This window comes from Leptosomus discolor, chromosome 7 (genome assembly GCF_034619465.1).
Source record: "Leptosomus discolor isolate bLepDis1 chromosome 7, bLepDis1.hap2, whole genome shotgun sequence".
In the NCBI taxonomy this organism is placed as follows: domain Eukaryota; kingdom Metazoa; phylum Chordata; class Aves; order Leptosomiformes; family Leptosomidae; genus Leptosomus; species Leptosomus discolor.
The window spans coordinates 41001333-41012315 of NC_141397.1; the positions used below are offsets into that span (position 1 = coordinate 41001333).

Consider the following 10983-nt stretch of genomic DNA (forward strand, 5'->3'; position numbering starts at 1 on the left):
TTCTGCAAGAAATTTTCCCCAGACCTTGCACTACACAGAAAAGAACTGAGAAACTTTTTAGACTTATGTGAAGGAATCTAATTCTACAGGTCAAAAAGTCTTTAAGAATTAATCTTTTGGACTAATTAAACCAGAAGTAATGCTTAGGAAGGGTGCCAATATGCACCCTTTCAAATTATTTCAGCTTTCTCCAGAGCCTTAGTGTAGCTCCAGGAGTAAGTTTGTTCTCAACAAAACTACCTTTTCCACAAAAGTGGGTAAGACCCACATGTTGTCTCAACCAACTTAAGAAGTTTAGACATACAGATGTGTCTACAATGACCAGCTGAAATGGAACCTAAGTCGTCTATCCAAGACAACTATACAATGCTCACCATTTCTGCGCACTACTAAGATGCCACGGCTAGATGTACTCTGCAAGTACTAAATCAGTTAAAAGTACAGCAGGCTCCATTCACAGGGATCTAAGCAAAAGTTGCACTCTGGGCAAGTCTAGGTCTGGGCTGCAATGAACGCTGAAACACAAAGTTGCATGGAGCCAAAAGTATTTTGTTTCAAGTGGCTTTGGATCAAACCCATTCTGATTTGCACCCAAACCATATACCATTTCAGGCTTGCTTAAAACAGCCAACTGTTGCTGACGGTTCACAAACTTTAGTGAACTTGTCCTGAACTTTGCATTGGAAATGAAAAAGTAAAATAAAACTTTCAAGTTGAAGGTTCTTTAAGACATTTTGCCCATCTCCAATACTGACGCCTTATAAAACAATAATTGGTGTCGAATTCCACACAGTGATCCCAAACCCCATTCCTTATACACACTTTCTCAGATTTCCTTTTCTATATGTCTAAGGACTTCTCCCACCTCATCAGATTCACAGAAACCTTTACAGATCTTCAAGATGAGAAAGAAGATCCTCAGCTACAGAAACACTGTAGGCTATGCATAATTCTTTCACTCACAGGAGTAAAAACCCTCCATCCCAAAAAGCTTACTTAAGTAATAACAACCTTAAGGTAAAGAACTGATGCAGATATGAAGCAGTTTATCCAAGGCCCTGCTGGGAGCTTCAAGCAGAAACAGGAGTGAACACAGATTTTCAGTGTCTTCACACAGGGTTATACACATTTCTCAGTCTGGAAAGGCTGAAATTATTATTGGAAGTGTAAAGCTGATTTGAGCACATACAGTAAGACAGTGTTGTTGGGATGTACATTGACCCACAGCACAGGTTTCTGGCAATCAGGGTTTGCACAAACATTGGCTCTGGCCAGGCTGCTGTTCCCCTGAGGATCCATGTTAGTGGTCCCCAATACAAACAAACACCACTTCCACACAGGATTTCTGAACATAAGACAATTAAGTCAGAGGTGCCATTGTCTTAGGGCCGACATATATCTGGAAGTAAATGGTATGAAAAGAGCACTTGTCCCTGAAAACAAGGTATGATGTATGCAGAGCTCTAGTTTCAGTAAGATTGGAAATACCATGAGATCACACTGAGATCACTTTTTTTTTTTTTTTAATTATTGCTATTGTGTTGCCATCCTCACCTCTCTAACAAAGGGGAACTCAAGCTAAGACACCTTTTAAAGTGCACAGATGTGCTGCAAGAAACAGTGGCAAATCAACAGGCAATTGTTTTCTCCTCAGGAGAGCGGCAAACCCAGGTTTTCCAGACAATGTGAAAGAAACATTCTACCATTTATGACGACTAAAGTTCCCAGGACAACTTGTGTGCAGATTTGCTCTGGAGCCTTTGCCTGCTTTCTTTCTTTCTCTTTTATTTTTATTTTTTTTAGGAGGCTTTCCCCTGCTTCCTATGCATTTTGCTGACGTCAGTTCCCCCGCATTCTCTCTCTGCTGGGCATCCTGGCTGGTTATTTATGTGGGATGTGAAATGAATGCCTGCACTTTTCAGATGAACACTGCTATACTAGTGCCATTTAGAATTTTTATTTGGACTAAGCAGAGAACAATCGTCATTCCAGCAGCTATTATGATCACAGACTCACAGAATGTAAGGGGTTTGAAGGGACCTCGAAAGATCATCTAGTCCAACCCCCCTGCCAGAGCAGGACCATCTAGAGTAGGTCACACAGGAACGCGTCCAGGTGGGTTTTGAATGTCTCCAGAGAAGGAGGCTCCACAACCTCTCTAGGCAGCCTGTTCCAGTGCTCTGTCACCCTCACAGTGAAAAAGTTTTTCCTTATGTTCATGTGGAACCTCTTATGCTCCCGCTTGCACCCGTTGCCCCTTGTCCTGTCATTGGACATCACTGAGAAGAGCCCGGTTCCATCCTCCTGACACTCACCCTTTACATATTTATAAACATTAATGAGGTCTCACCCCTCAGTTTCCTCTTCTCCAACCTAAAGAGACCCAGCTCCCTCAGCCTTTCATCATACAGGAGATGTTCCACCCCCTTCATCATCTTTATGGCTCCACACTAGACTCTTTCAAGCAGTTCCCTGTCCTTCTTGTGCTGAGGCGCCCAGAACTGGACACACTCTTCTAGATGTGGTCTCACCTGGGCAGAGTAGAGGGGGAGGAGAACCTGTCTTGACCTACTGACCACACCCCTTCTAATACACCCCAGGATGCCATAGGCCTTCCTGGCCACGAGGACACATTGCTGGCTCATGGTCATCATGCTGTCCACCAGGACCCCCAGGTCCTTTTCCCCTATGCTACTCTCTAACAGCTCAGTCCCCAACCTATACTGGTACATCAGCATCTTTTGTAAATTGATCCAAACTCTAAAACACTCGCAAGACAATTGACAATTCCAAGGATGAAAGATTCATTGTTTGAGAACTTTCCATTGCAAACTGATATTTCAATTTTCCCCTGCAGTTACAGCACCTGAAATTTTTTATTTTTTTTTTTTAAATTAGACCCTTGTGCAGTCACTTGCCTCTGGGAGCTGAGACTTTAAAGGAAAAAAATCCGATTTGAAAACTTTAACTGCCAACATTATGAGAGCTATTCTCTCCTGAGCATTGACATTAATATTTCTTCCACATTCTAGTTTATCACCCACGTGCTTCTCACCACACCTTAAGGGCCTGGTCTTTTTTTCAACAGGGAGAGACTGGCTACCAAACTACTAGAGTTGCCCATTTTGCTAATAGGATTATAGCAAATAATACCAAAACCCCCTCACTTATTCATATGGGAACAGGGTTAATCCCTTCTGCCTGCCCCACCCCATAACATTCTGTCTGAGCACAAAAGCTATCCATCTCCTTTGGCAGCAGAGAAATATTTCAAAAATATTTCCAAATACCAGGAGGTTTTTATCCTCCATTCTTTTCAGTTTAGCTCTGCAGGAACACACAGACAAAAAGTATAACAAAGACTATGATTTTCTCTCTGATGTAATTAATACAGGTAATTTATGTTGCTTTCTGGGGAATAAAATAAAATATAATTACCAGGAAAAGGAGAAGAAAATACAGGAGGAGCTATAAATAAAGCTGTACCTTTTATACTGTTAATTTCATGTCTCATGCAATGCCACCATAGTGTGTTACTAATCACTATGTAAGATTTTAGTAACTAACTTTGCAACACAACTTACTAACCCAGTTTTCCAGATGATGTCCAAGGGACAGATTCATATCACCTGTACAATAAAAGTGGATGTAACACTGACCTTGTCTGACTTTGTGGAACTCACTTATATTAACATGGAGAGTCAGCTGGAATGGATAAAGAAAACAGCAATGCTGACTTCAGTGTATGTTAACACATCTGGAAACTAAAAACAGCGCTTCAGGGAGGCAGCTTCACATCCTATTGTACTGCCCCTGTGGCAGAAGCAGTATCTGCTGGCAGGGTGTAGATAGGAGAATTTGGAGTGGTAAAGCTGGACAGGCATTTCTTGAAACTCTGCCTGTGAACTTGTGTCTGTGCTCAGAGCTTGCACCTGAACTATGGTAAATAATTCTGTCTTGATTCACAGAATCACAGAATGTTAGGGGTTGGAAGGGACCTCGAAAGATCATCTAGTCCAACCCCCCTGCCAGAGCAGGACCATCTAGAGTAGGTCACACAGGAACGCGTCCAGGCGGGTTTTGAATGTCTCCAGAGAAGGAGGCTGCACAACCTCTCTAGGCAGCCTGTTCCAGTGCTCTGTCACCCTCACAGTGAAAAAGTTTTTCCTTATGTTAGTGTGGAATCCTCTATTACCTGGAAGTTCTCTAAATCCCAACACTATAATCTCACCTATTGCATAAGGACACAAAAGGTGAGCTACCAAGGTTTAGCCTGCCATTTTCTTTTACTAGAATCAAAATGACAGTCCACTTATAATGACCATAATCAAAACAATACTATTTTCTCTAATCTACAAATAAATCTACTGATTCCGTCCAAAAGCAAAGCTGAGACTTAAATAACAGAACCTGCTTTTGACTAAGGAAAAAATGCAATATATATATCTCAAAACTCAAAGGAAAGAGATATCTTGCTTTCTTTTTTTGTTTTTAATTATCCGTATTATTCTACATCACTTTTACAAGAATTGGGGTAGTATGACTGAAGGTCAATGGCCCTACAGAGAAAAGCTTTTTCACACTGAGACACACTCTTCCTCAGTGCAAATGCAGATTTCTGAATAAATCAGTCAAGTGTGTGTAGAGAATATATTTGTTGATATTTGGAAGTTCAAATTTTATTTCACTTCTTGTTCCTGAATGGTAGAGCGATCTAGCTAACTTTTAAAACTGCCCTGCCCAAGCATTTTTGTGGTTATATGTATATTGTCCTATCTGGCAACCTCTTATTTAAGGCTTGCTGTTACTATGCAGCTGTAACACCAAAAGTTCTTCAATATTTGCCAATTTTCATTCAGTTTTGTAAATAACCACACTTGGAGTGCCCTACTTGAAGCATGAAGTGAGAAATTTTATTTCTGTCCAACACCAGCTCTGGTTTTCTTCCAATGGAAAACACCAGGAGGAGAAAAAAAATACAGCACGTTCTTAGATGTCTGTAATAATAAGAAACTTTCCAGGAAATGCATCAAATATTCCAGCACGCACAAGAAGAAACAATTGGTTCTCAGTCATCTATTTACAGGTTCTTAATCCATTCATGTACTCTACTAGTCATGCAGGATTTCGGTCAATTTCTTTTTTAACTTAATCGTAAAGACACAATTCAGCATGAAAGTTCTGCCCTGATTCATGAACTCTGTGCTGCAGAAGTCTGCAGGTTCATTGCAGGAACTGGGCTTAAATTAATAACATAAAGAAAATAATACAGCTTTGAGAGCATTTTTTGAGAACTGTGATAGCTGAGAAAGACAGTTTCACAGAAAACTAGCTACTGAACACAAACATACATTCTCCTGCACAAATGAAGGTGTGATCATTTAATTTAAGAGAATGAGGTTGTAAAAAAGGGATGTGGCTGACTTTTCCAGTGATCATTCCCCAGGCTCTATAAAGAATATTTCAGATTTGTTTTGCCTATGAGTCTTTCACAGCCTGTACTCTCTGAACACACGGGTTGTAGCTCAGAGCTGTATCCAGGAGATGGCTTGATAAAGATACTGGAAAAATTTCAATTCTTGGCTTTTTGGAGTGGGGAAAGAAGAAAGTCAAACTCCCTGGCACATGCTGAATGATTTACACTGCCCATAAAGAACCAAATCTCTACCCAGAATGTAAAACCAAGCTCGCTGACAGGTTCAACACATTCCAACTTTCTCTCCACTGTTTTCCATTTCCATTGCTTTGTCTCTCTACAGCACTTGGTCCTACCCAGCGCTGTCAGTACTATTCCAGTATAAAACAGGGTGCTTTAATACTTTTGGCTCAAATTAATCCAGAAAATTTGGGCATAAATTAAAGGAAAACTAAACCAGAAATAATTCCCCTAAACAAAATAAACCCTGTAGAACAGCTTACGATGTTTTAGGAGTTAAAAGTGTATCTACCCAGCCTGTTCACCCTAGCAGCTTGACCCTAAATAAAGTACTGGCAGTTTTGCCCAAATAAGTGAAAAGAGATTGAATATTCTGTCTGACACATCTGAGACAGCTTAAAAAGTCAGTGTTCCAAGGGGAGTGGGGAGGGAATGTTTAGAGCTTCCTGAAAAACATCCCTCTTTAGTTTTCTCAAGTTCCACTTCTTAAAAATCTTGGCTTTTACTCTGAGGACTGAAGGCTAACAGTAAGCTTCAATGGAGTTCCATTAACACCCAAATAAGAAACACTTTACTGAGAAAACATGTATTTCTGCAAGCAGCTGAACCAACATAGTCCTGTTTCCTACAGATCTGCAGTTCGTCAGTGTGGAAATGGAAACATTTTACAATGTTTCTGATGTTTAATAAGGGATGAATATATGCAGGAGCCTTTCCCTCAGGAAAGGCATTAACTAAGTCTCTGTTTCTACTACCTGCCACCCTGATTTGAACTCTGTAACTTCTACCTCACTCAAATTTTGCTGAGATTGGCCAGGGTTCAAAAGTTACTAGGGAGGAGTTACAGACACAGCAAGATCATGTAATATCAAATAACTAAAAAGAATCTTGTAATTTCCAACAAACACTTACATTAAGCTAGTTGGAAAATAACTGAAGGGAACCAACCAGTTCCCACTGCAGTATTTTCATTTTTTGATCCAACTGCCACCTACCAGGATGAGACAGGAAGGATGGCCCACTGGCTAAGCCCCTGTCTCACACACTCTATATATCAAGGTTCAGCTCCCTCCTCTGCCAAAATCTTTCTGTGACCATAGTAAGTTATGTTGTGAACAAACTAAAAAAAAAAAAAAAAAAAAAAGATAGATAACACTCTCTTCTCAGCAGAGCACATCGAGAGTGTTAAAAACAGTAACAGCAACAATCATGTCTAACTACTATGAAATAGCGATGACAAGATGTATCTGAAACCCCTTTCTCCCTTCACTAGACAGCTTTCTCAGGGGTTGTCATTTGGAATTCAGAGATCCCTCTCCTGAAGAAATCACCTATGTCTTAGAGCTTTCAGAACTCTCTATTTTAGCTATTTTATTTAAGCTAGAAAGGAATCAGCTTATTTCAATCAATATAAATCATTCTTGTACATAAAAAAGGGATTGCCCACAGGAGACTTCACTAATTGAAGCATTCGTGTCTAAAACTTTTCTAAAGTTCATAAAGCTGTTCGCTTCTTTGTGAGTAGCTTTGGGCATGATACAGGTAAAGCAGCCACAAACTGGAAAATTAAGAGATGATTTATGACGGGAAGAACTAACACCAACAGAATGGGGAGAGACTGTGTTTAGCAGTTGAGAAACCACACCAGTCTGTGTGTACTCTCATGCAGTTTGACATGAAGTTTAGTTACAAAACAATCGAAGTCCACCTGTGTGCAACAGCAACACATGTAATAAAAATGTTAGGGAAGCACTGCCCAAGTCTGAGATCCTGCAGCAGACCTACCCTCACAAGGTCTGCAAATCAACCTTACAGATCCAAGGCGTTTCATTATGAGTAAGGGCTATCGGGTGCAAAACTTGTTAGCCCAAGAGGAAAAACTCACCATTTCACAAAACAGCTTGAGAACAGCTAACTTTGATAATATAAGGAAGATTAGAAAAGCTCCATCTACAGACAAGCTGTAATGTTTAGCCAAACATATCTTTGTACAGAAGCAAAAAGCTTAACTTGCTCACAGGATCTATGAGTGCCTAACCATCCTTTCTTTGCAACTGTCTGATGCTCATAAATGGAGCTTGAAAAGGAGAACTGTTTGAAAGGATAACCTTTGTGGCACATGGGACATTTAGAAAGATTCAAAGTCTTTCCTCTCATCCCCACAAGTTGTGATGACCCATAAAAACTGAAGCCTACCATGGGGACACATGAGCGAGAAGTTTCTTAGACGGTAGTTTGCAGAGGACTGAGTGGGCTATATGGCTCTCTCCATACCACTTACAGAAAGGACACATAACTCTATTTCCCCTTTTGAGGTAGCATTGATAGGGAGTTATAGGGATCCCCTGATATTTTCCAAGTCATAAGCACCTGGAGCCCTATCTGTAGCCAAGAACTGGAATAATGTTGATATGTAGGGGATGTACACAGGATGTTACAAAGGCTGGCTCTGTAACACAGCACCACCATTTCAATGCTGCCGGCCTTCCCTCCTCTCCCCTCCCACCCGGGCAGGCATGCTAGGGTTCTGCCAAGCTGCAAAACCTGAGAAAAAGCAACACTGTGCTGCTTTTGTTCTTGTGAGCATGAAGGAAGGAAAAAATAGCACTTTTTGAATGGATTAGGAGTTGGAAGAGATTTAAGTCACGGAAGAGTGTCAGGAAATAAGAAAATGGAGTCTCAAATCTGAACAGTCTTGAAGAAAGCTCAGCAAGAAAGAAGCATTAATAAATCAGAGGTTTAGTTATCCTCTCAGCTTAGCCAGGGCGTTGTAAGTTTCTTCAGAAAGCTTTCTGAAGAAATTTGTGATTTTAACAGAAGCTGTATTGCCTCTTTTCACTCTACTTTCATGCAGTATGAATTGTTCCTTCCCGACTTGAAGGACTTATATGTGCTGTGCCAGTATAACGCTACATGCAAGCAGATACAATCACAGACAGAAGCACCTCTCCTAGCTTATGTATTTTAGTAACTCTTCCTGTCATTTAAGAAATAATATCTGCGCAGAAATGGAGCAACCATAGCATACTCCAGACATAAGCATCTAAACAAAGTATTGAATGATACTGTGCAATTTAGCATTCAGTCCACACGCGGCCCACATAGAGATGGGCTTACTTTGAGAAGGAGCTGAGCGACCATTAGGTCTACTCTGTTACACACTCTCAGTTTCTGCTTCCCTGCATGGTAGTGACATTTCTTGTTTTTCCTTGCATCAAGCCATAGCTTCTTTGTAACAGTCCATTTGTTTGCCACTTGTCAGGTTTAAAAACAGTCACTCGTCATAAGGGATAATGTGTGCACAAGACCCTTGTGTGCATGCCACTCAATGTTTCCTGCACACATCACGATCAATGCACAAAAAAATCTATGCACCAGCAGTGAGTCCAAGGTATTGCAGCTGTTGCACACATCCAGACCAACTACTAGATGTACACCCACTAGCTCTGGCTTATTCTGTAACACAGGTACGGCTCTTAAATCCTATAAATTCTACGCTTGCAAATAGGTTAAACCACAACAAAACCAATCAAACCAAGTAGAAACCAAAGAAGGTGCAACCTTCCCCACCCTGGACCAACACTCTGCAAAGCTGTCAGGAAGCCTGTTGCCACAGCACTCCGACTCACATGATGGCTATGACTTGTTGCTCTGACATCTGCCCTAGGGCTATTTACCCCCATACACACACATAGCTGCATGGATTCCTACCTCTTCCTGTCAACCTCACAAAAGATCCCCGCAGTAAGCAACCAGAAAAATTACAGGGAAAAGTCATACAAAAGAAAACGTCTGTATCTGCCCCCTAGTGCAAGGACTTGGCACCACATGGTAAGTCCCATAGACAAGAGCAAAGGAATAGATATGGAAACAAAGCTATCTAGCAATCTGACAGATTAAACTGCTAGTACTGTTCAGTTTGCATAGCTATGCTGGCAAAAAAGTGATGTAGTGATGTAGTGATTTTAAGTTCAAATGTCTCTGCTTCTCTGCTTAAATTTAAAACCTTAAGCCTATCACTTCTGTGGGACTGAATGTTGCCCTACTTGGACGTGAATATTAAAGCAGCTTTCTGCAAGGTGAAATGGAATGAACTATAGCAATCATATCTGGTCCAATGCCTTGTTTCTTCCCTATCCAGTAACACATTAGGCAAAAGTATTTTAATTAGATGTGCCCAGATCACATTTAAAGTAAGTCCCACTACAGCCTCAAAACTGATTCCCCATTGTACTTGAAAAAAATGTTCCAAAACTCCAATTCTTTATTTTTATAATGTTCACATTTTCTGGACTAAAAAACACTTTGTCGTTCATCCAACACAAGAGATAAATGTAAACCAATGAAGAGCACTACAAGAAATTTCACCTAGAAATTAACCTAAAATAATCTCAAATCCCTTGCAACTATGTAACAGTATATAGAGATAAACCGGCTAGCAATTACTGGCATATTGCTTTTTATAGTAGTTCATTAGTAGCCCCTACAAGTTCTCCCTTGTTGGATCACCTGTTTCTGGGTAGTGTCAATATTTACAATGCTCCTTTCAGTATCAAACCATGAAGGTAACTGTATGGTATATATTAACGAATTATAAAATCCTTCAGCAGAGACTTTGATCAATTTGTCTTTTAAGTACACAGGAAGTTAATTACAAATCTCACATACTTGTACTAAGATTTCTTACCTTGCAGAGTTTCAGCAGCAGCCAGCATGTCAGGTACGCTGTCAGAGTGAATTTTGCTTTCATATATCTTTCATGCAAACAGGTAAGGTACATTTGTACCAAATCCAGCTCTTCACAGACAACACTACTGCCAGCATTATTAATATCATCTTCCCCACCCTCTTGTCTTCCTTCTTCCTCTTCTGCTGAAGCACCCAAACATCTATTGAACTCCATTTTAAAAACGTTTTTTTCTCCCTTCTCCACAAAGCCCTGATCTTTCCAGAGATAACTCAGTAAAGTTTTTATTTCATATCAGTAATGATATTCCCCGATCCTCCAGAAGTATGTAGCCTTGTCTTCAAGCCAACCTAAAAAGTTAAGACTACGGTAGAACAAACTTTCTTTAAACTGCATTGGCTCTTTGCCTTTCTCTTATTGAACAACGTCTTGCAAATGTGTGTACAGCTACAAGATAAATATAGCACCAGCTAGCCATGTCATACAGCACAAGAATACTCCTGCTGTTGCCAAGAGAGAAGAGAAAGATTCCATTTATTCAAAGAGCAAGTCCTCAGCATCAGTACTCCCTTGTTCATTTGGAGGGGAAAAAATAGATGAAAAATATGTTATCTTCGAAAACCTTTTTTTTTTTGCCAAC

The 10983-nt window shown here is 40.4% G+C and overlaps 1 protein-coding gene across 1 annotated transcript in view; it reads right to left on the minus strand.

Annotated features, from left to right (window-relative positions):
* LOC147415250 (uncharacterized) overlaps positions 1–10559 on the minus strand; it is a 112889-nt gene extending 102330 nt beyond the window's left edge. The window contains exon 1 of the mRNA XM_086468562.1: positions 10344–10559. Coding sequence (XP_086324688.1) covers positions 10344–10559 — 216 coding nt within the window. The remainder of the gene's footprint in view (positions 1–10343) is intronic.
* Positions 10560–10983: the final 424 nt, after the last annotated feature.